Source organism: Anopheles arabiensis, chromosome 2 (genome assembly GCF_016920715.1).
Source record: "Anopheles arabiensis isolate DONGOLA chromosome 2, AaraD3, whole genome shotgun sequence".
NCBI lineage: Eukaryota > Metazoa > Arthropoda > Insecta > Diptera > Culicidae > Anopheles > Anopheles arabiensis.
In genome coordinates, this window is record NC_053517.1 from 49,469,639 (window position 1) to 49,496,144 (window position 26,506).

The 26,506-nt window shown below is 48.1% G+C and overlaps 1 protein-coding gene across 1 annotated transcript; it reads right to left on the reverse strand.

Moving 5' to 3' along the window:
* Nucleotides 1-443: 443 nt before the first annotated feature.
* Nucleotides 444-25,602, reverse strand: LOC120898516 (polyhomeotic-proximal chromatin protein-like). The gene is given in 8 exon segments (XM_040304474.1): nt 444-2,437; nt 2,538-3,311; nt 6,148-7,621; nt 7,692-7,866; nt 7,939-8,437; nt 8,537-8,834; nt 8,836-10,375; nt 25,183-25,602. Coding segments are annotated over 8 exon segments (5,787 nt in total). The 5' UTR covers nt 25,239-25,602; the 3' UTR covers nt 444-1,466.
* Between the last annotated feature and the right edge of the window lie 904 nt (nt 25,603-26,506).

Genomic DNA, 26,506 nt, shown 5'->3' on the forward strand with positions numbered 1-26,506 from the left:
AACGATTCTCAAGATAGGAGTTGAACCACGGCAATATAGAGCCACCGAAACCTAATTGTCGAAGCTTAGCAACAAGTAGTGATGGAGGTTACTGTAGTGATGATATACTGTCAATGGATTAATCACGAGCTTCCTGTCATGAGGATTCCAGACTCATGCCTCATTAAGAAAGGGATCAAAAGCGATCCCCAGTTCGGCATAAGGCGCAGGGGAGCACATCGAACTCGATGGCTAGACCAGGTGAAGCGAGACCTGTCGGAGATCGGGTGGAGAATGATTGTTGACCGGGCCATGTCACACCGACGTGATCTGTCGTGAGCAGTCCAACAAGAGAAAGAGAGAGAGAAAGAGAGACTTAGATCAATAGTCATAGCAGCAACAATAAAAGAAGAATTAATAGCATTTTCTTTCACTGGCATCTACTAAACAGAAAAATAATCAAATTCTTTTAAAATTTTCTTATTTGTTTATATTTTGTTTCCGATTCACTGTGCGATACATTCGCTGGCCTACGTTTAACATGTACAAGGAAGGATTTCCATTTCTAAATTTACATTGTCCCAGACCGACAGATATACTGGGTACTGCTGCTGCTGCTGCTTCTGCTGCTCTTTCCCTCATACTGGAGCACACCTTATTGATTCATGTTGTATACTACTTGCACGTGGTACCCACGTGCAACCTTCTTATAGTGATACTACTCGCCTAGCCTTTTATAGCTAAAAAGTAAGTTTATTCCTTATAAAGTAATTACGTTCATTACCTTTGTGTATTCCATTGCTTGTTTCTTTAGCGCATTTCTTTTTTTTTCAGAATTGGTCATTTTTTAAATGTAGAAGATTTGTCTGTTGAATCGAATCGCCTCCTGTTTTTTGCATATTCGTTTGTAAACGAACTTTAAGCCGATGGTCTCTATCTTAGGCGATAGATGGTACAGTAAATGCTTAGTTAAGCTTTGTAAAACCTACCTATGTACATACATACTCGAGCAATGGTGCGAGTTTCTTTGAAAATCAGTTTACTGAGAGAAATCTGCATTTACTCCACGCGCTTAGCCACCACTTCAAGCGATATCATTCTACTTTAAATTGTCACATCAAATGCTACTCATTTCAGTACAAACTGCTCCTTTTCTACAAATCCCTTGTGTACACTGGACGAAAGATAGACTAATCAGTTCTACCTACACCGTAGACAAGAAGCAATAATCGGGGGAAAATTATAATTCTTACAACTTAACAACTTGCCTAAAGTGACGATGGATAAAATAAATTAATTGTTTGTTTTGTTTCCCGATCGCCCGTTTCTCGAGCGCGCTCGGATAGCAAATAGAATTCAATCTTTCGCTTCCACTTATCATTCCTCTACAATCCAATATTGTTGCCTAACGTTAGCTTGTAAACAGATGCTTAAACAGTTACCCTACAGCTATATTTACATTGCCCATCCACAGTACAGCAGCGAGCTTACGGTGCAGCTTGCTGTTGTCCGTCCGCGGGAGCGACCGTCGCCTTCATGAGATTTACTCGCGCCACAATTTTCAGTGCCGGGCCGAGCTTCATATCCATCGTGCTGACGAGATGGTTCTCCTTCAGCAGCAACAAAGCCTGACCGTCGATCTCCTGGTTGACGAAATCTTCCGCATAATCCGCACAGCCGGGCAGTCCCCGAATAAACTCGCCCACATCGTTTACCGTCCAACGTAGGATGGAGGACGCTTCCTCGGAATTTGCTGCAGCGGCAGCGGCAGCGGCTGCAGCAGCCGCCACTGCTACGGGCGTCGCTGGGGAGGCCGGAACGTCGGCAATCAACATTGCAGCCGGTGCTTGCGCTTGTCCCATACCGGCAGCGGCGGGCTGTAGCAAACCCTGCTGCTGCTGCTGCTGTTGAAGCTGTAGCAGCTGCTGCTGTGCCAACGCACCGGTTGGCAGTACGGCGGCCTGCATCTGTTGTTGCTGCTGCTGCTGCTGTTCCATTTCTAGCTTCATGGTGGGGAGCACTCCTCCAACGGCCGGTGCCAGCATCGGTGAGGCGGCCAACGGACCGAGCGGAAGAGTGCCAAGCGTAGGATCCACTCCTTGCACTACAACACCACCGGCCGGGTTGGTGGCGACACCGATCATACCGTTGATGGAACCGACAACTGAAGTGTCCATTGCCGTTGTTATCGGTGCGGTTGGGGTTGGTGGGGCCATACCATTGCTACTGGGCGGAAGCATCAAGCTTCCAGGAGCACCGGCCGTTCCATTCTGCACCGGCGACGATACCTGATCCGGCGAGCCTTGCTTAGCGGAGCGCGCACAAGCCGCACTGCAGAATCGTTTCCGCTTCATCTTGTTGCGCATTTCCGCCTTGCCGCATACCTCACAATTGCCCATGTCGCTGGTTTGATTTGATGGCGAGAGCGGACTGTTGCCTTCATTGGTGGATCGTTTTTCTGCGAAGCAAGAAGAAAAAGACGCGGACGATTAGAAAATCACATTCTGCAGATAAAACAGAAACCCGAAAGCACGAGTCGCTCGAAAACGTATACTCACTCGGAGGCTCATCGGAGCTGTCTCGCTCCGGATAGCGCTGCCGCTGGACCACGAACGGTTCGTTCGCTTCCTGTATCACGAAACCCTCGATGACGTGCGTCAGCACGTTCGGTTTGATCGTCGCCTTCGGGATACCACCCTTATCGGCGCTGCTTGCCGTCTTCGGTGGCAATCCGCCGCCGGTCGAGCCGGTGGAAGCGGTGGTCACGCAGGATGTTGCAGTCGAGCCAGACGACGACGACACTACGCTGCCGTTCGTTGAGAGCAAACCGTTCGAGCCAATGTTGCTGACAGGTATTGCTGACGTGCCCGTTACTGTGGCAATCGCCGTCGTAGCCATTGTGGATGATGCGGTAGTGGAGGTGGCGCTGCTCAGTGCACCACCACCACCCGTCGTTACCGTGGTGGTCGTGGTGTTGGTCGAGGAACTGGAGGCCGTTGCCACCGAGGCAGTAGCTGCCGTGGACTCTTTTGCCGCATCCTCTGCCGCACTTGCTGGCGTGGTAGCGGTTGTGGAGTTCACCGATGCGGTGGTGGCGCTGCTCACAGTCGTAATGGAGGTGGGGGCATTGGAGGCAAAAGCGGACGATACTGCGGATGCGATCGACGACGGGGTGAGATCTCCACTGGTTCCGTTCGCGTTGCTCACGGTGGTCGCGGTACCGGGAGCAGGTGTAGTGTCCATCGGCGTGCTGGCGGTGCCGTTCAATTGCGCATCGGTTGCGCTGCTATCCGTGGCCGGTGTGCCAGTGGTCAGTGCTGATTGATCCGAATCTAAAAAGGTGAGAAAAGACAACACATTAATATCGTGTTTATTAGGTCGTTCATACAAAATATGTAAGTATGATGTGAGAGCATTTATGCGACCAAACTCCAAATTAACATCTATCAAGTAAATTAAAACAACAAAAAGCGATCAACTCGACCGGTGCTCCACGAGTACCGGCACGGTTGGCACATTTTAGGTCAATTAACACTCGGCCGAAACTCGTCTATTGACACAACGGTTCGTTTGGCTGTTGGACCAGTCTAACACACACTAATAGGTCCAGTTTCAGCATCCAAAGCATCGTCACAAACAGTTACGCATACAGTGTCTTTAAACCTACATTTTACTTTTCCGCTACACGAGCTCACGAGGCAAAGGCTTTCTACTTAATACTCACACTGGTGTTGTACATAGCGCCTATGGTCTTTAAAGAGCGAACCAAAAGCACATCAACAAACTGGCCGACCGACAGGCAAGCGCACATGTGTTTCTCCTGTCGCAAAAAGCACCTTTCCATCATTGACTAACGCCACACTCCCATCGTTTAGATTCGCGTATTGTTCGATTCCTAAACCGTTTCCAGTACAGTGCACCCAACTGGTATATGCGTACTGCAATCAACTGTCAGCACAGCAATGATGCTACCATGATTCATCTTCTTTCCCCGCTAACCGTCGTCACACTTTCGAACCAGCCTGGCGGGGGCACGTGCTGTACAGGCAAGCAGACTCAAGAGCAACTCAACAACCCACCCCACTCCAACCCTTAGTTACTACCACTCACCCCCCAGTCGGTTGTGTCAAAACACTCACGCAAACAACATCGATGGAGCCGTCGTTACAGAGCGTTGCGCACTACCACATGCTCACTTCGCGTTGCTATAGACACGCACACACATCCACAGCGCCCTACAAAAAACACCCTTCAGGACCTTTCGCGCACCACGCTGTTGCCGTCTCCACCACTACCACCACACCACACCAATGCAGCAATGCTCGTCGGTACACGCTAATGCTCAATATATCGATCAGTGTGTCATTTGATGCACAAGCATCGACCGGCACCCGGTACACCCGGTTGGGTGTTGTGGCCTTGAAACCATGCACACGCCACCGTAGAGCACACGCCGCACTGCACTCACTGGTGGTACACTACTTTTCGCCTGCCGCTTGAACGATGGAAAAGAATACACTCAATCGGGCACTGAGCGCAAAAGGTCAAAACATCCTTCGTGTTGGCTCCATGCTTTTTTTTCGTTTTTCGTTTTTGTTTCATTCAACAATTGTTAATGGTCCACAACCAAAGCTGGCAGTCACGAAATAGCCACAACACATCGGTGATACGGGCGCTATCTAAATCCTTTCTCTCCGCACACAATCGCGGCATTCACTGAAGAAATAGATAAAGATATGTGTTATATGTCAGCCGGAGAACCGAACGACACACTGGAGGCACCACTCGCGCACAACTGACGCTACGCTCTCTCGCGCGATTCCGACCAATGTCAAGTTCAGCAAGCGCCAACAAACGCCAACGAACCAATACACACGGCATAATATGTTTGCGAAAATAACCATTCACTCACACCGGGTCGCTGCCGACCGGGGTATGTGTTGTTTATGAATGTGTGCAATAGCCGCGCACTGGGAACCCACCCCTCTTTCGCCCATGTTGCCTCCTCCCTCTCAGGTGGTGCCGCCAATGTTTTCGCGTTCGCACGTTTGTCTAATCCGCGTGACCATACCCACCATACCATACCACACTATGCGGTGCCCCTTTCGTCAAACCACCATACACACGCGCCAAACGTGTTACGGGGTAAATGAGATGTCGTTGACAGGTCCGATGAGGGGAGCTGTGGCTTCTACTTTGGAGCAGTTCGAGTTGGTGGAATTCCATGCTACTAATTGATCGTTATCAATCAATCAAACGTATCATGATCACTTTGTAACGAAATAAACTAACTGAAATGTGGTTAAGCGCACTAATAAATTTTACATTAATTTGTTTCCGCGAGTTCAAAGCGCAACCTACCGACACACAACCGGCAACACGTCTAGTAAAAGTAATGGTGACCAGGGTTGCGTTTTCAACAGCCAATGCGAAGCCGAGAGCACAACAACACATGCTTCGTTCCACGAAACCGTGTAGCATTAAATTGGTTGATGATTTTCAAACGATATTTGACTTCCGGACAGAGTAACGTTCTTCCGTTCTCTCTAACACAATCCAACGCCCGTGGTGCTGCTGCCTGCTCGCCCGCTGCACCAAGTAGTGTACGAGTGTGCGAATAATTATTCAAACTCAAAAGCCGCACGCAAGAGAGACACAGCTACACGGCCGGTCTCACTGGACCACCATCACTCCACGAGCCAAAAAGCGCGACTGGTGTTTGATCGCTGTAGCCGTCAGTGTGTTGCCTTCTTCTTAATGCGCGATACAAACACACATTCGGAGTTCATCGTACGGCGAAATTAATGGCAACAAACACAAAGACACACGCCGGCCCGAAAGGGAGTGTGAATTAGAAACACTGGTTTTTGCAACAACCGACAGCAGAGAGAAGGAACAAAAACCTCTCCAGTTCGGCAACCACACATTTACATGATGCGCCAACGGACCTCAACAATGCGGGCGGGCGAGCGGTAAGCACCGGCTATTGAAACGCTAAATTTGCATAAGGCGCATATATTGGAAAGGTGAGCAAATTAATGGGATACCACGCTGACATCCAGAAAATAATTCTAATTGCGTAAAAGCAACCGTTTCAAAATGCTTACGTGAACATTCCACTGATTTATCTCTCACACATATATTAAGTAATGCTCTTTCAGTACGTACCTTTTCCACTGGTTTCATTCGTGGATAGCTTTTCCTTCGCCGATACGTCCATCGATGCAGCGGTCATCCCTGCTGGAAGTTGCTGAGGGCCTTGTGGCGACTGGAACATACCCAACTTAACGCCACCGACGGTTTGCTGCGGCGAGCCCATTAGACCGCCCTGTGCCATCGAGGTCGGGATCTTTCCGCCCACCGCCATCATGCTCGTGGCCGTCGAGGTGGCCGGCGAGCCGGGCAGCGTTACGTTGCCAACCGCTCCGCCTGCGATCGGTGATCCACCGAGCATTGCCAACGGGCCGGCACTACCGCCGGCAGCGGCAGCCGCAGCTAGCGCGTTCATGTTGTCCAACAGTTGCTGCTGTTGGATCTGCTTCTGGGGCGTGGAGAGCTGCTGCAGCTGGTGCATTGCCACGCTGATCGCTTTCGGGTCCGTGTCCTTGCTAGCGTTGAGGAGAGCATTTGCAGGACCTGCACTGCCACCGGCACCACCGGAGGCAACCAGCGTTGCCTGCTGCTGGCCGAGGGAAGCGGTAGTCGTAATGGCACCGGAAGAGATCGATGAAATCATTCCCGAGCTAATGATCGATGCGACGGACATCGGAGCCGCAGACAGAGACGTCATGGCCACGATCGGGTTCTGGCCGGACTGGTGTACGGTCGAGCTGGGCATCGACGAAACCAAAATCTGCGAATGGTGCTGTTGCTGGTTCGATTGCAACGCTCCTGCAGCCACAACGTTCGTTGCGGCTACATTTGATTGATGAATGGGTGAAATAGTGGCACCATTGCTAGTCACTACGATTGGATTGCCGGCCATGCTGGTGATGGACACCGGCAGCAGACTACGATCAATCTGCAGTGGCTGTCCACCTTGAGATACGATGGTGGCGCGATCAGCACCACCCGGCTGGCCCATCGAGGCTGCCATTATCATCTGCGCTGCCGCATTGGCAGCTGCACCACCCTGCTTTCCAGCCTGGCCATTTGCCGCCTGCTGGTTCGCTAGCTGCTGAAGCGCATTTTGCTGCGCTTGCTGAACTTGTTGCTGCTGCTGTTGCTGTTGCTGAACCTGTTGCTGCTGCTGTTGTTGCTGCTGTTGCTGTTGTTGCTGCTGCTGCTGTTGAGCTTGCTGCTGTGCGTGCTGTACCTGCTGTTGCTGCAGCAAAGCTTCGGAGGAAACGTTTATCATCATGCCCGGTTGGTTCGGTTGGCCCTGCTGGAATACTAGCTGGTGAACGATGTTGCCCTGCTGCCCGCCACCAGCCGTGGCCGTCTGCACTAGTTGGCCTTGCTGGGCGGCATTTGTGAGCAGCTGCGCTTGGTTAGCTTGCCCGGCTACGGCGGCCTGTTGAAGGATTTGCTGTTGCAGCTGCTGAATTTGTTGCTGCTGGGCAGCCGCTTGCTGCTGTGCTTGCTGATGCTGAGCTTGATGCTGCTGCTGCTGCTGCTGCATCATTTGCTGCTGATAAATAGCCTACGGAAGAAGCAAAGGAAAGGATTAAAAGGCAATCCACACGCAGTCGTTCGCAGTCGGGGCATCGTACCTGTTGCTGTAGCAAAATGTGTTGATTGTTAGTCTGCTGCTGCTGTTGCTGAGCCGATTTAAGCTGCTGTTGGAGCTGCAACTGTTGATGCTGCTGCTGCTGCTTGCTATCACCCATCAGGGGCATATTCAGCACTGCCGGGCTTAGTGCTGTTCCCGTGTTCATCAGCACCATTCTGGAAGGAAGAACAATTGCAAAAACAATTCGTTAGAATCTTATATGTCCAGCTCTGCATGTTTTGACTTACTTTCCACTGCTTGTAACAACTTGCTGTATTTGGGGCTGAGCGGTCGGCTGTTGGGCTGTGTTTTGGCCGAGTTTTTGCGGCGTTGTCGGGCCCGTGCCGAGCTCGGTCTTAATAATCGGTGCCGATGGGCGCACCATCGGCTGCTTGGTGCGCATCTTCGTGCCAGCCTTGTTCAGCAGACTCTGCTGCGCTTGGGCCGTTTGAGTCGACACCGACGGACGGATGGGCGATGCACCCTGCGGTAGTATCTGAGGCCGTTGGCCTTGCTTCGTACCGAGCGTACCTCCGAGAGTCTTCTGTCCCTGTAGTCCCGTGCCTACGCCTCCCGCTCCGATCGACTGGGCGGTAGCTACACCTGCAGCTCCTAGCGTGCCTGCCTGTCCTACGCTACCTCCCGGTCCCGTAGCATTCGTTTGGGCTCCCGTTTGCTGCTGTTGCTGCTGTTGCTGCGTTACTTGCTGTGGTGATTGTGTGATCGCACACGGCAGTGCAAGAGTTTCTACGGATGGAAGAAAACAAAAAAAATCATATTGCAATCGTTGTCATATAGACGACTTATACTAATGATGAGCAGCACACGCTCCATCACACTACTTACGATTATGAGTCTGGGGTGCCTGCTGCAGCGTTTGCTGGGTGCTCGGGAAAAACACGTTCGGTGTGCCGTCCGGGTTGGTGCCGCGTATGATGATTGAGTTAACTAGCCCATTCGGGGTGGACCAAATCTGCCCCGGCAGCGGCCACTGGGTTGAAAACTGCATCTGCTGAGCACCCTGCTGCTGCAGCGGACTGAGCAGCTGGGCCGTTGGCATCGGCCCCTGCGACACCTGTACACATTGCTGGCCGGCCGCCGCGGCAGCTTGTTGCTGCGTCAGGGCGGCTAGGTTCTGTTGCTGGTGTGGCATTGGTCGCGCCGGTCAGACCCGCCGCCGTACCAAGCTTCTGCAGCTGCACTTTCTGCCCAGGCGAGGCACCAGCAACGGTGGCGGCAACAGCATTCTGTAGCGCTTTTTGCATGTCTTGCTGGTGGGCAGTGGTGCCCGGCTTATTTCCCGTAGCACCGGCCGCAGCCACTGCCGACTGGGCTGCCGTCGCACTGAGCGCCGGGAGCAGGTTCTGCGTCTGTGCCTGGGGCTGCGAGTTTACCACGCTCACCGGGGAAAAGAACGTGAACGGACCGTTAAAGTTGCCGGCGCCGGTCGTACCGATCACCTGCTTGCCGGTGGTCGTCGTCAGCATTTGCGGCTGCTGGAAGGGTTTCGAGGTGATCAGCTGAAACTGCTGCTGACCGGCGAGCGGGGGGAAAACCGTTAGCGGCTGCGTGCCGTACAGCTGCTGGAGGTACTGCGCATTCGGGATCGGCTGCTGTACCACCATGCGGCCGTGCGGCCAATCGGTGGATGAGATCTGCTGTCCCGTGGCCATCGCTTGCAGCGGTGCCATGTTGTTAAGGGCTGCGGCTGCCGCCGCCGCAGACTGTTGCTGCTGTTGCTGCTGCTGCTGCTGTTGATGCTGCTGCTGGGCGGCCTGCTGCTGCTGCTGCAGTGTTTGGGCATGATGTGGGCTTTGGGGCGGCGCCACACCGCTCGCCTCTGCCAGCACCTGCATTTGTTGCTGCTGTGCTTGCTGCTGCTGTTGCTGTATCTGTTGCTGCTGCTGTTGCTGCTGTTGTTGCTGCTGTTGTTGCTGCTGCTGTTGATGATCGACACCGGCCGTACCGGATTGCCCGGTCGGCGTTGGTGCGTACTCTTGCTTCACTTGTATCGTACCGCCATAGGCCTGGATTTGCTGGTACTGGAACAGTTGCTCCTGGGACAGCTGCAAGGGCACTGTGGCCTGCTGCGCCACCTGCGCTGGGCTCTGGGATTTCTCCAGCGTGTCGGGAAGAAAGTCGTACGGTTCGTCGAACGTGATGCCCGCCTTCTCGGCAAGCGTTTCCAGACACTTCAGCGACGATCCGTTGTTACCTTCGGCGTGCGGTGCAACCGTGCCGCTACCAGTGAGGACGATCGTTGGCGATCCGATGGTACGCACCGAGGATGGTGGCGAATGATGCAAACCCGATAGCGAATGTACCGGTAGCACCGATATTTGGGGGCTGCTGCTCGGATCACCACCGACGACGGTGGAGCCGACCGAAGTTATCGATTGATGGGGCGATAGTGCGCTCGGTGCGGTACAGGCGGCGGCGGGTGATTGAGCTCCTGCTTTGATGATCGGATTCCACGGCAGCTCGATGGTTATGATCTGCGGCGCCGATTCACTGACGCTCGTCGTAACGTTGTTCGATTGGTTTGTGTAAGCAACGTGTGCGTTACTGGTGTCTCCGTTTGTCGCTTGATTTTGGGATTTGGTGGGCCTTCCTTTTTGTTTTGTCGGCGCCTGGTTTTGCTCTGGATTGTGCTGCTGTCGCTTAAGATTGTCGTAGTGTTCAGATCTGTAAGGTGGAAAAGATGAAGGAAAAACATTGTAGTGAAGTTGCCAACACAAAGTTACAAGTATTTGTAGAATGAAATATGAATGAAAGGACTTTGACATATTATTTGGAGACACCACATGAGCCGAATTGTGAAAGACAATTTCAAGGATAGTACACGAAATTAGTTAAAAATAGAACAGTTCTTTTCTACACATTGGCGGAAATCTCTCTTATAATTTAAAATAAAATCTACAAAACCCCACTCATCTGATGGAATCTAACAACGAAAGGGCATCATTCTGACATGTGCAATGGTCTACAACCGGTTCCTTACGGAGGTAGGAAAAACCTTCAATTCATCCTGACGTAGGGACGGGCGGACCATCCCTTAATCGGATTGCTGTTCATCTTATTTTAATGAAACGAAGTTATTCCGAGCTCCAATATATTTACCGTCTCCCCCGACACACACACGCACACAAACAGAACACATGGAAGCACTATGGGCAAGAGAGGGTGGTCGAGTTGACGCAATTCTCGTGCTTGCCCTTCGCTCACACAGTTTCTGTGAAGCGTTCTCCCGCTGGTACGAATATACGAGAAGAGCTGAATAATACAGTTCAAGAAGAGCAATTCTCGAACCAAAAGTGCTAGCCTTCGACGAGAGAGAATGCTCGGTTCAATATGGTGGTTGAAAATCCGATTATATCGGGATGGAAAAGGCCAGATACTAAGCCAGAATCGAAGGGGGAAATATTCATATCTGTGCAACTCTTTCCTGCTTATCGAGTGTTTAACAGTAAACATGTGTCAATTAATTTGCATTATTTCTGATATACATTTAACAGTATTTAATGTCAATTTGAAATAAATTTCTGAGCCACTTAAAATAAGTTTTACCACTTGCGAATAAACAGACTATCGATGTACCCCATTTATCGGACGAGTTGTTCAACAGCAAACCTAACACAGTGTCGTAAACTTCACAAACTGCCATAAAATTGCTATCCCATCGATTCTAATTCAATTCACACGACGTCCACACACATTTTCCGAGGTAATGGTGAGGCGAGGCTATAAAAAAAAGAAACAACGATTTTCCAAACTATTGAATTGCGCTACCAAACAACGCTACCCGGTTAGTTGTGTGTTTCTATTGGGGAGGAACATCAACATGTCCTCTCCGGCACCAGAGCCAATTGAATTACTCAGCTCTCCGCCGGGGGCCGTCAGTCAGTCGTGTACAGAGTAATAAAAATTCAACAGGTTGATAGATAAAATTAGAAACAAGCGGAACGGACCAACTCCATCGGAACATCGGAACCAAATCGTCCAACTAATGGCTGTGTTCGACTAATGCAGCGACGACGAAGCGAAACACATATCACTGTTAACACAACAGGAACATCATTCATATACAGTTAACAGTAGCTAATATTAAAAAGACAAAATAAAGCATCCTCGTGCTAAATTCACACCCCGACGACAAAACACATCCAATGGATCCATCCATCAATAGCAGGTGCTGGTGATGAGAGCAATGTCACAGCACAAACGAAAGGATTACGCGGGTAAATCTCAGGGAAAAAAGAGATTGAAATTGGTTGTTTCCTTAGGTTCGTCGTTTTTGGCCAGTTCGTTAGTTGGAAATCTGTGAGCAAGGGACCAGAAAAAGTCATCCGTTTTTAGTCCTGGAACATCGCTCGAAACACAGCGAAACACAGAGTGACATACAAAGATACAAACAGCTAGAAAGCAAATATAACTTTCCAGACTGTTGTAGTTCGTTTAGCTTCTAACCTTGTGTTTGTGATGCCCTTTTTAGTTTCTATTTTGTTTTTCGTTTTGTCAAATACGCTTCTGTGTTGTTGTGTTTTGTTACTTCTTTCACTTCAGCTATCGTTTTGTCATACTGGACAAGTTGATTCTTCCGTAACAAACTGAAATCGTTCAGTCGTGTTTGTTTATAAAGCTTGTGTCTATCTCTTTTTCCTCAATCCACGTTTATGGCTGTCCTTACACACATTTTTATGCACTTTTGGCGTAGGTTCCATAAAGTTCTCTTCCCATTTAAAATACCATGCGGTTTAGAGGTTGCTGCGGTCATTACAATGTGTGATTGATATTAGAAAACCATCATGAGCTTCATAGCATGGCCGAGCGAGTTCGGAGAAGATGAAAGATATAATCAACTGCAGACAGTTTGCACTTCGTATCTGTCCAGAAAAAAGGCCATCACAACTGTACCTTGGAAGAGTACTAAACCTCAATTGCACAAATACCAATCTTCATGCAAAAAGGAACCGCCACACCATCTCTCCTGATAAACCCTCATTCAGAGGTTTAGGAGATATGGTCAAAACGCACACACCACAACAACCTTACCACACCACTGGACAACATCATCCCAAAAGCATGCCTCTCTATTGAACATTCAGAAACTAACGTGTGCTGCATGCGTCCCAAAAACTGGCGACCGAACGAACACGAGCAGTTTCGAGTACGACCCCCCAGAGTACGATAGAGTGATGCTGGAGTGCTCTGCCCACCGTGTGACAACAAGAACGCGCTCCCCGTTCGTTGTGCAAATGTTGTGCGTTGGTCAGACACATGCTGGTCTGGAATGCTGGAGGAGCTACTACTGCAAACCAAACGACGAATCGAAGATCTGGTACAGCATGCTTGCGAACGTGAAAGATGATTGATTCTAGTGTTTGAATCGTATATGTGAACGAGCGATACGAAAACTCCCCGGCAGTGTGTTTGGTAGTGTTCCACCACCACCCACTACCGAGAGTGGATGATGATGGAATTGGGGGGAGCGTTGGATTTCATAACAAACCCAGACAACATCGTACCGTCGATTTGAATGGAGTTAAAGCCATGGAGAGTATATACCGGAAAATGAAATTCAATTCTCCTCCACTACATCACATTGAGAGCTCGTTTCAAACATTTTAAAGATAGGTACACACAAGTGGGTGAACAACATGCATAAAACAGGCATTAGACGTCCATGCTTCTACCGATCGCATCGGAACATGACAACTGCACTCACGCACCACCGTGCTTTCATAAACCCATGGCATGTCAGCAGCAAAACGAACCTAACAAAACAAAAAGTTACATCTTTTCGTAGAAACATTTGCCACCAACCACGATGATTCGGGTGATACAACCCTCTTCTCGCTGGCGATGGAATGTTTGCGAACAAAAACAAAATCCACTTTACCAGGAAGTCATTCTGCACCGGCTGCTGGACATTGTATGCTCCACCGACAACGTCAATCACACTCCTGTCGGCCAGGGAACAATTTGTGTCGATTGCTGCCGAGACATATCCGCGCAAAAGGGCCATTTCCATAAGGGAAGCTAATTATCTTTCATGATTTTTTTCTACAATAATTAAAAAACATCACAAACAACTTGGAAAGGTTTTAGAAAATAATTCTTCAAAATGCAAATTTGCAATATTTTGCCGAGAAGAAGAAGTAAACAACTCTCGACTGACCTCGACTGGACCATTATATAGCGGGTGAGGTGCAATAAACATGTTGGTGCATTATTAAGCCTCTTCCTTTGCGCAGCTGCAGTCTTCTGCGTCCTCTCAGTGCACAATGGCATATAACGCTTCGCTCGAGCGCAGCGCTGTCATAAAAAGTAAAACTTTCATACATGGAAATAACATGTGTACGGCTCTGAGGCTCCATCCAACCCTGCAGCCGAACCGGAGACACTGCCGTGTGTCCGTGCACATTGAGACAAAATAGCAAATGGTCAATAATTTAATATTAAAAAAAAAAACAAATCCTAAACTAATGTAATGAAGTTGAGTTTAAAAAAATAAAGATGTTATCTTCCCTCTTTTCCAATAAAACGCAATTTTTAGCCACGATCATGCCCACTGTACGAATTCTTCATCTCGCCGCGTTTTCTGCCGACATTATCTTTCAATACAAAATTTATGTCCACCATTCGTTCGTTCACGGTGCCATTGATGGACGGGATCAGTGAGGAGATCACACCCAGCGAGGCACACATGGCAAACCCAAAACGCTGAGATCGGCTGTAACCGACAGTAAGGGGCACACCACCAACAGCAACTGTGACGAATGCTGTGCGCACCACCAACCTGTGCCTCTCTGCGCTATGCCATAAATCAGCCACAGGCTGGATCGTCCATCGATTTCGAAAAAAACGGCTCTTCTATTGTGTGCGATCACCGAAGAACACCGCGATCAACGCGTTAGTGCAACGGAGAAGGTTGGTTGTTGGTCTTCTGCAATTAATCGTGCTAATATGCCCTCAGTCAGCGGCAGCAAAACACAGCTCCCCAAGCGAAGAACTAATCCACAAACAGGTTTTACCAAAAGCTATAAAATTTTGCGCGAGCTCGTCATTTTAACACTCATCACACACACTCACACCCCGCTCGGTCGGAGTGGACAACAATAAACAGCATCTGGGCATGCAATAATGACTCCCATTCCCTTACAGAGGGCAAAACGTTTGTAACGCTTGCTTGCGTTAACGTGTAAGAAATGGTTTTTACCACACCTGACCGTTGTTCAGTGCCGCACACATCCATCACACGATCGAACAACGGGAGATGTATTGCTTGCGCCCTGTACTTGCACCAGAGCGGCCGAAACCAACCACCAATGGAAGAAAAAAAGCTTCGCGATAAAGCGGAGAGACGAAAGGATTTGAATGACTTTTAGGTTCCAAACTCTGCCGAGGGCCAGGGTGTTTTGTCGAGCAAACGCAGTACTAGAAGGAACCATTAGTTCAAATGCATTTTTGCTTTATGAAGCTCGCTTTGTATCGCTTGCATTGGTGCATCATACTCGCGTAAGACACGGCTCGAACGAAGAGTTCGCAAACGTTGAACGTTCGTAATGAACAGAGTTGGGAGTTACATAGTTTTATTGAAATAGACAGTATTATGAAACATCTACCCACGATTTGTATTACTGTAACAGAAAATGAACATGTACCAATAAAGGAAATAAAACACGAAATGCAAGTGGTCTGCTCAAGCCTGCTTAACAACACCATTCAACAGATGCTAATTCCTTATATTAAAAGTTAGGAATTATTGACCAAATTGTTCGTTATCTAGTTCGAAGTGAGTTCTTTCGCAGTGTCCCCATCTTAATCCCTTGATGTAACAACATCGTGAAACAAACAGGCACTCGGACACACCTAAAAGCGTTGATGAACGGCCCATTGATGGTGCATAATTACCCTCTTCTCCCACCCAATCCCCATCTCCCATTGGGTTGCGCGCTATGGGACTTTCTCTCTATTGGCTAGCGCACAACGCACTCTTCACCCTTGTCAGGGGGTTTAAGCCTTTCGGCACGCAGAACCGTAACCGCAGTTCCAGGCGCGCACACACACACAAAGAAGCAGCCAACCCTTTAAACATTACGCACCACACACGCGTCGTCCACATATTGCCTTCTTGCGACCCTTTCGAAACATCCTTTTTCCCTCGATGTTGTTTGATTTTGGGGAAAAGAGAACAGAAAGAGACACACACCAAAAAAAAGGACGCTAGAACACAAACCCCTGGGATAAAACTGGAACCGACCGGGTACATCCTGGTGAATCGGTACCCAAACATGGGGGATTGGGATAAGGGCAGGGCAGCCAAAAAACAACGGCATGTTGCTGCTGCTGCTGCTGCATGATTCTGCTGCTGTTGTAGCTTTTATTCAATTCAACCCCATATACACATGTGCGTGTGAGAGAGTCTGTTTTCCCTTTTTCTATCTCACATTAGTGCGCGGGACGGCGCACGGTACCGGAAAAAGCAAACGGAAAATGTTGTGTGCACATTTTCCTCGAACGCATCCATCACCGGGACACATACGCACACACGACTTGCTAACAAAAAAAAAGAGGCAGTACGAATCGCGCACACACACACGCATGGCACCCCACCATGTTGCTGTTGTTATCGACTGCTGATAGACAACAAAAAGCCGTACCCGAAAACCCCTGCTTGCGCTGATGCTGAGGGACGAACACTGCACTGTAGAACGAAAACGGTAAGAAGATGGCTCTTGCTCAATCTCACAAAGCAGGCTGGGAGTTCTCTTCGGGAGGTTTTGAAAAACGCACACCACACATCGAACGCGAACTGCATGCGATGGGGACGCACCGTCTGCTTTCTAGCGCAAAAAAACGCGCAAAGAGAGAGAGAGCACGCAAAAAACACTGCAATAAAAACAGCATCCCACACACATGTATGCGCAGAGGGACAGAAAAAAAGGTAAATGAAAATGGGGAGGAAAATGCATTTTGTTCAATCTTTTTTTTTTCTTTTTTTCTTGTCGTTCTTTCTACTGCTGTTTACTGTGGACTTTTTTTTACTACTGCAGTTAGAATTTGGCCGTATGGGGTGGTCCCCTACTAACAGATCAAAATGAGGGGAAAGAAGCAAACGGGAAACAACGGTCGAAAAAAAACCCAAATTTGGGATGCCTTGAGCCATAGATTTTTTACCCTGCACCACCTATTGGTCCGTTCCCTGTTCGCTAAACCCTTTCCCTCTCTCTCTCCGTAGCTTTGCGCTGCCGCTGGCTTTCTTCTCACCTTGCAACCCCATCGTCTGTACGCGTGCCCGACCTACGTATGTGCACAACAAGCCAGCTGTGCTGATGCGTTACTTCCGGTTAGTTCCGTTCAGATCTGATTGCCGCGCGCATCCCACCCAACCCTCCTCCTCCTGAATCTGCTTTTTTATACCACTTTCTTCTTCACCTTCCTTCCTCGCACCACCTCTCCTTTAATGAAACAGGAGGTTTTTTGCCAATTTTTCACACACCAAATCGCACACAAACGTGCACACGCGATAAACGCCGCTTGTTGTAGGGTTGTAGCAGTAGCTGGAGGAAATTTTTAAACTAGACAAAGCAGAAAAAGCCTTTCATCCAAAAAAACACACACTCAAAACACCTCCCACCGGGAGGAAAAATGGGAAAGCGTTCAAGAGAGCACTTATCTGCGCCACCACACACACGCTCACACACCCGATACGTCAGACATTCACTTTGCCACTTGTTCCCGGTGTTACGTGTGTGTGTGTGCGATTGAGAAAAATTTGATAAATTGCTTCGAAAATCATCCATAAGTGAGCACACCACAACCACCTTTTTCCTTCGGCTTTTCCCTAATTTTTAGTTCAAACAGAAGCAAAGCCTACCCTAGGTCGGTGGTGCTGTGGACGGTGGATGGATTTATGCTCAGCTAGACCGAGAGGTTTGGTGCTAGAGTTCGTTTGCTTCCGATTGATGGATAAAGGCAGGAATTTTCAATTTATCAAACACATGATAGTAGCGAAGCGGGACGATAAAATGGCAAAACGGCACAGAGGATGGAAACGAGAGGAATCATGCCTTCTCTATCGGGAAACGTTTTATGTTCACATTCTTCACGGTTCGATTCCGGCACTGGGCGAGAGGAGGAGGTTGCATATTGCAAGTGGCATGCGAAAGCATGACGAGGATGATGCTGATGATGATTGTCTTTAAATGTTTATGTATTTATAATTTATTGTCCCTCTCCCAAGCTTTGCCCGTTTGGGAATGGGTGAGTGCTAATCGTTGATGTGTGTTGTTTATTTTATTGATGGAGCAAATAAATGTTATGTGAATGGCGGTGAGTGGGTGTGGGTGTGTGCGTTTTTTGCAGCTCTAAGGTTTGGTGATGCATGTTTTAAGCATGAATACAATTTTTTGAGTAATCTTTGTGCAAAATGTGCAATTCACTGACGCGAAAAATATATCCGAACTGTAATTGACACATGTTATTGTTCACTGTGCAGCAGCAGTAGCGGTTGGATAGTGTATGGAATACGTTTAAAAAATAAATGGTTTTCTATGAAGCAAGCATTCTGCACTGATACAGAGTGTTTAGTTCAGTAAATCCAAAATTCGAAGGGACGAAACAATGACCTTACACAAGAGATTATTCATGACGGAATTGCTTGCTCTCAAAATAAACCATTACCTTCAAGAGCTTCCAACAAATATTACATTATTCTTAAAACTCTGGAATCCGACGCCTTTTTGGATTAGAGAAAATGTGTGAAGCCAACAACAGCACGAACAAGACATAAATGTCCCTTCGATAGCTCGAATACTCTCGAATTATTGAGCAATCAGGAGACCCTTTCTTTGCTGTTGCTTCCCGTTCTTCGCCATCCAAATCGGGTCCCCGCCGTCCAAGTGACACCATCCCCAGACACCAATATTTGAAGCCGCGCTTCAAACGCTTGAACCAATAAACCCGCACACCCGTATACCAGAACAGGCGTAAACAAATGACCCGTCAAGATTTACGGGCAGTATTTTATTTCTTTCGTTCCTGCCTGTTTCTTTACCCAAAGCTGTTTTTGCTGCCCAGTTTTTTCGAAACAGGCAAGTTCTATGTTCGCTCTCCACTTGTTTCCACTCCCTTTGTTCCCGAATAGAGTTGTCCTCCAACTCGCAAGCTCCAACCGCATGAGCAACACGAAAGCAATAAGATGGTGTGTCATGGGTGGAAGGTGATTAACTCACGCTTAGATTCGAAAGTTAATATGCTAATTATTCTTGGTACCGAGGCTCGTTCCCCGCGGATCGTTCTATCCCTTTCGTGCGGGTGAGCGCATTGGCTCTTCGATTTCAATGCCAGCCAATGTGTGCACGTGTTCAGTGGCTTTTGAAATGAAACATCCGCGTAATACGATGTGACACGATGCTAGGGTGGGATGGGATGAGGAAAAAAACAATTTTGTTATTATGCGAAAGGCACAACGGGATGTAATCTTGGACACAGTTCTATCCAAGAATCTACTCTTTTTTTTAGACAACATCTAATTGAGATATAATATTACACATTAGAGCAATCCTATAATTCGGTACTGTCCTATAACAAAGGTAAAAACGGTACAAAAGCAATGTTGGTTGTAGTGCCAAAAAAGACAACTGATGACTTTAACGTTTCTATCTCCTTTCCAGTATTTGTATTTGTCTAATATTCATAGCATGATACAAGGATCGTGTGGATACTTTTCATCCTTTTTATCCGTCAACGTTTTCATTCTCCATCAAGCAGCAGAAAAAGCGTACATTGACGTGATCAATAGGAAAGTTTAGAATGCCAAAATCCACGACACAATGGCTGAACAGGGCGTCAAGCTCTTTCGTCCGAAAATCTCTTATAGATTGTGTATAACGGGTGCACAAAAACAACTAAAAACTATGTGCTAGAAATGTAGTTAAACAAGAGAGTTGTTCTCCCCGCCGAAACTACACTGTTAATCACATAAGATACTAAACACGGTCGGAGAGAGAAACAAAAAGGCGCCCGACCGACCAGTTTTCGAAGGTTCCATGACCGGTACACGAATGTGCTATAACTGTCTTTGCGCGAAAATTAAGAAGCATCCTCTGGCAAATGCTCGTCTCCTGTTCCTTCGATATTCTCTTACTCTCTATTTCTGCATCTCTCTTTCTCTCCCACTCCCCAAAATTGCTCACAATTGAAGCTTCCTGTGCGACGCATCCAAGTCTCCAGACGACGAGCCAACTTTCGGGATTTCGGGGCAGGCAAGCAAAAAAAACGGCACCTAAGCCAGTGGGCAAAGCTTCCCTCCTTAGCATGCCCAAGGTCCACCCCATCATGCACACCACATACCCATGTGTATAGAGAGCTGCGCACAAGTGCAAGGGAACCGAGTAAAATATTACAACGCGTCTGTGAGATAGTCACGCTGCTCTATACTCTGTGAAGAGTATAATGAAATTTACATCCTTCCAATTTTGGCACTATCTCTCCGCATGCAGTGGGTTTTTTTCCATTTCTGAACCCTCAAATCGTGTAGAAAGAAGAAAAAACCCGAACTCCATTTCATTTCCTTTTCAGTAACTAACTTCCCTTTTTGCTTTCCTATTTCCTTTGCCGCGCTCGAACACGAACAGTGGAGGTGAAATATTTTTCGCCGCACTGTGTCTACACCAACAACACCTTTCGGAGGCGGGCGAGGGCTGCAGGAGAAGACTTTTTTCATTCTATTGAACAAAGTTTTATTTTCTCATAAATCTTAGAGTATACTCCGACTACTGAAAAAGTGCGAAGGGAAAGTGCTTTTATCCTACCAACTTTGCTGGCGCGGCTGGCGATATACACAGCGCCGGGTACTCGCTACATAAAAGTCTGGAACCCGGTTCATGTATTCGGTACATGGGTTCGGCGCAGTTTAGTGTACCACAGCCGCGTAACCATAGTGAACGAAGAAAGTATGTATATAAAGTGCATAAGGGTGGGAGATAGAGAAGCGGCAAACTAGACACTGGCACTCTTTTTCGCTCTTTCTTTCTCCCTCGTTCTCGCTATGTATTTTCCACAGCCACAAAACATCCTTGCATTTGGCAGAATCGAAGCAACCCAACCGAACGAACACACACACATGCTTGCTTTCCCACGACAAAAAAGGGGAGCAGCCACCCTTACCATACGAAGAAAGAAGACATGCTCCCGAGAGGGAGCAAGGCTACGGGAGAGCGCGCATGTGCCACACACAGACACAGGACGATAAGAACTAAGCGAACTCGCTGGTTCGCTGGAGAAGGCTACTAAACACTATCGTAAATGAGTACTTGCCAGGGATGGGAAATGGGAAAATAGCTTTCCCTTTCTCGCGTACAGCAGAGCTAGCGGCTTTCTCTTACGGCGCCAAGCCTTTTTTTTCGAGCTAACCAGCATTAGCGGTAGTACAGTGGTAATATATTGTCTCGGTCTGAAGGTTAGAGATGAGGTTTGTTTTTTTTTCGACCAAGCATAATCCGTATTTGTGCTGAGAAAAGGTTTTTGTTCGGAATGCTTCCAGAAATTAATAAAAATGGATTGCTCATACCCATACATTCTATGAGTAAAATAACATTTGTAATTATATAGCTAGCTAAAATGTATGAAATGAACCAACATTTTTTTTTAGTGTAGAATAAGTCGCCGGCACTATGCTTAAACCTGTGATCTTCTTCGGAATGCTGGTTTGGAAAATTCCCTGCAAATTGATTAAATAACCAAAACCCGAAACTAAACGTTCCATTTCAAACACTTTTGGGTTTACAAAGTCTTGTCTAAAGCACCCTGGGGTGTTGCTTAAGCATAACTGCTCATATCGAAAGGACACCAAACATGATCGTGAAAGGATAGCATTGATGATTTGAGTGTCAAGTAATCCCGGAAAGGAGACACAATTCTACGACCGCTTTTCACAGCAAAAGTGGCTTATTCGCATTTAATCATCACACTAAACTTTACACAAAGAGTAATTTTCCAATAATTAAATTTACCTCCTTCTGGTGTAATTGATACTGAAATGGTAGAAGATAAAATGTCCTCACAAAAGCGCCATAAAGTATCGTATAACATCAACATTTCTACGAACGCAAACCCTTCCAACTGTTTGGCTTGACGGAGAGGACCGAAAATACTTCACCCAAGCAACATCCCAAGGGTTTGCGAAAAGGTTCGATGTCCTTTTACGGATGGGGGACCCATCACCCATCGGCTGCGTGGTTTTGTTTTGCTCTCCTGCCGCGTTCCCGTCCCAGTGCTACTCTACTTTCCTTTCCCTTTCTCATTGTTAGATATCTCTTTCTCTCTCACTCGCACTCCATCTATCCAAACATCTCTTTCTACCTGTCATATTGCCTGAGCGTATGATACTTTGTCTCTCTCTCTCTTTCTTGCTATCTGTTTCGTTACTATCCTTGGCCTGTAAGGAAATTGTTCACTCCAAGGGAAACGCAACTTCCACGCTCCAGCAAGCTCTCTCCTATACTCCAAAAAACTTTTTTCTTCTGGAATACACAGGCAAACACGCCAAATATCATGCTCTCGATATTTGTTTCATTCATACGGCCCCATACTACCGAATATGTTGCTGCGCACATGTCGATCCATTGCCATTGTTTGCCACTCAACATCGACACCAGTGGAGGCTTCCTCGAGGGACAAATGCAGCTCTAAAACGTCTTGCCTTACAAAAGGACAACAAGATCACCCGACTTTCCCCCGGTCAAGTGTGCATCCACAGCCCGGTAGCTGAAGCATTTGTTATGTGATCTATTGTGTGTTCTTATGTGTAATGTTATCTGCATAACAATTATATGCAGCCCGGTAGTCTTGTTCTGAAGCATTTGTTATTTACCGGTTGATCTATTGCTGCATGCTCTTATCGTGTAATGGCAAAAAAAACACAAAACTTATTTGAAAAAAGATTAAAACGATCACATGAAAATAACAATGGAAAAATATATTTCCGAAAATACATCAGGTAATGGGAAAAGTGATTACACTTCATATATTTAGTCGTAAGAATTCAAACATTAGAAATCATCGACAGTGAAAAAATCCACCCATGCCGAATGTTTGTGAAACTACAAAACAAAGATGTTGGTTGTTTAACACATCTTGAATAACAGTAACGTCCGTCATGTCTTTCCATTTTCAAAAACTCTCGCCGAAGAACGTAGAGTAAAAAAAACGACCAGTGCAATTTAACGAGTGCCTACATGCAACGATAAACAAACCCCGCGATGCATCGAAGCATACGCACGCGGGTGCCGCAAGATAAAGGCGCAAACATGCAATGCGTGTAAAGCCCAAACTGAAGAAAATTTGACAGATGTAAAACCGGCACATCCCACCAGAAGTGTCGATGAAGACGTGCGCCTGCCGAAGGAGGGCGTACACGCATTCTCGCGGAAGCCTTCGCCGAGCCCCCTTCCCCCTCCCATCCCGTTCAGTCAGAACACACCTCACCAATCCGTGTGAGGGCACGAGGTCAAACCACACGCGATAAAGCGGCAAAAGCGGGAGCAGTAGCAGCAGCGGCGGCAGCGGCTGCGGTGGCAGTTGTATTGCCCCGAAACCGGTTTTCTGGCTTTGTTGAACGGGCTCAATTCCTGGAGCATGGTTCGCTCTCTGACCCCGCCAACTGCAACTGCCGCCCCGACGCAGCACATGTGTGTGTTAGTGTGTTGAAGCAGAAAGGCAATTTCCGATGCGCCGTTGCTCTCTCGCTCTCGCCTGCTGCTGCTGCTGCTCATCGCACGTAAAGGCGCTGTACACGCACACCAACTCTCCCCACAAAACCTGTTCACATTTTGCAGCCTCCACGCTGGGCTAGACCCATCACCACCTTGAGGGTTTGAGCATTGAAAAAGGGGGGCACCCCTACCAAGGAGAAACAAACGACCAACCGTGGAGAATGAGCAACGAGAGTGCAAGAGCAAGGAAACAGGTCGCGGCCGGGACGTACCGAACAACCTCGTGGTGTAGAATTAAAACGGTCTCCGCTTCCAGGGATGTGGTGGTGTTTTGATTTTTTTTCTCTCCCACACCCATCCCGCGGACGGGCAAAAATGGACGGCGGGATCTTGTATCGCGCAAAACTCGCACAAAAGATTTTGCAATGCAAGAGAGACAGAGAGAGAGCGAGACAGCAGCACGCACGAACAACCAAGCGAGCGAGCAAGCACGACGAACTGCACACCAGTGGAACAGCACGCGGAGCAATGGGGAAGCAGGCAGGCAATAAAAATGGTCTTTACCTCCTCGACGACATCGTCGCCTACTATACGTTGAAGCACAGGCACCGTGCGCCGGACACAACAAAAATAACCTCCGTTTTGTGCAACCACAAAGCGAGAAAGAACAAGAGAACCGTGCGCCTGCTGTGGTGCGAGAGAGCGAGAAGAGAGCGCACAAATATGCACATGTTGCCGGTCAAACAGGATGAGAAGGGAATAAACGATGGAAGCCCTTTCCACGGGACACAAAACTGGTTGGACGGGTTGGTGGTTTGCTCGGGTCTGTCGTGTTGTTTGGCGGTCTCCCTTCCCATCGTTCCACACCTTCTAACGGCACCCCCACTGCCTCCCGCTCCAACAAAATGATACCCGAGCAGGGATCAGGTTTCGCCGCACTACGAACAAAAACCGCGCGTCGACCCATCACACGCCTTTGGGAGAGGGGAAATGTACGTGAAAGTATTGGTAATAGAACAACATTAAACCATAAACACACACACACGCATACCACACAAACAAGAGAGGCAACACATTTCCGAGCTGTATCCTCACACTCCGGAGGAAGGAGTGGATTGTTTGTGGGGTGATATGAGGGGGAGAGAGAGACTTCGCTCGGTATTTATTGCACTCCATCAAAAGGGACATACAAACGGCTCGGGCCTGCAGCAGAACATGTGTGATTTGCCTTACGTCCGGCTGTGTCCTACTCTCAGCCGATGTGGGGAAAGATCTCCCGGACAATCGAGGGCGAGCTGGAGCAGACCTGCGGAGGAGGAGGTTGATCAACACGACCACCGCCCGAGCCCGAGCAAACACTTCGATGGAAAAGGGCACACACATTTTTATTACACCAAATAGTGTATCCTTCTACGCCAAACCACCCAGCGCGCAGGGCACTGTCAAGCCGGTAACGCTAGCGAGAACGAGACAAACTCAAAGAACCATCGAGCGAGACCGAACCAAACCACACTAAACCGCACACAAGCGAGATGCAAACCGTGCTCGAGCCAACCGTGTGGCCGTGTGGTGGCGGCGGTGCCTTCGCCTTCGTCCGAAATAAGGGATGCAAGGGCACGAATGACACCGAAAGGTGAGCGCAGAATATTTGAATGCGTTAAAATAAATGTTACTAAAACATAATCGAAACACAATGTGAAAGCGAAAGAAAAGAAACTGGGGCAATGTTAACGAAATGATGCAAATGATAAAATTATTCAAAATAATAAATACCTTTTAGTATAAAAGCTGGACCCACGAGGGCGATCCATTTTGAACGAACTAAACATAATAAACTTAATTCAACGCTCGTAATAAGGACACAAAAGGCACGTCTCATCAAGCGCGTGTGCAGCACTCCGGGGAGACACAACTAATGATAACTGATAAAAGCACACACACACACACGCATACAAACGCACACTGTCGCTAGAGTGATAGATGCACACACACACACCGTTTGTTACGCACGTTCGGAAATAAAAGCTTAGTTTTTTTTGTAAGTGAAATTGCAAACGAAAATCAACACAAACAAAAGCAGCAGCCCAAGGCAACGTAACAACGCACCGCGCAGCTGGTAAGGTTACCACGCGAAACAGCAGTCACATCCATCAACGCAATCGCAATAATGCCAAAGGGGCGGGAATAAGGCTTTGCTGTACCTTATTGATCCTTTTCTATTCCATTGAGCGAGTGAGCGAGTGACCCCCCGTTCGTTGGTTCAGTTTTCGGTGTACGGTGAAGTGTGTTGACAATGTTGAAACGGGGCCCGCGCCGTGTCTGCTCGCTCGCTACTTTTGGGCCAGGGCTCACACACTTGAATGCATCCTTTTGGAAGTGTGATCGATCGAAGCGTTACGCGACGTTACGGTGCCGTTATGATCCAACCATTCGATGGCTGCTGTTGCTGGTGTGCGATGCGTCAATTCTCGCTTTCCGAGAATAAATAAACAACAAAACAGCAAGGCCCAGACTCTTCCCGCTACGTCCGTTTGACGGATAAACTCTTTGCAGGGCTGCTACTACTACTAATACTGCTGTATGCTGTTGATTGCGAACCAATCGATTGATTGTGTTACAACAATTACCACAAAAACACAAGCACACCGCCACACACACCTCACTTCATTGTTGTTAGTTTGACCTGATTTTGGCGTCTGTGCTTGAATACAGGGGCCAACCACTTTCACTAAACGGTGATCCACACACACACATACACGCACTCCTCACGGTTTTGGGGCAACACACTCTAATTAATCCTTCCTCGACGCGACAAGAACAAACACGCTTTGTGTACAACACAGAGTACGCCCGGGCTGGAGCTCGCCTACTCTTCACAGCGCGGCCGAGAGATTTCGTGCAGATCGCAAGGAACGAAACAAGCTGACTGATTCATGCGACGGCCCGTCCATTGTACGGACGGCATTCGCTTTCCGTGAATGCTGCTTCAATACAACCCAACACCACCACGGCACAGACCAGTGTGTGAGTGTGCGAGCGCACGTTTTTATGACTGCTCACTCTTTTATGTGTGTGTGTGTGCATATGACGAGAGCGC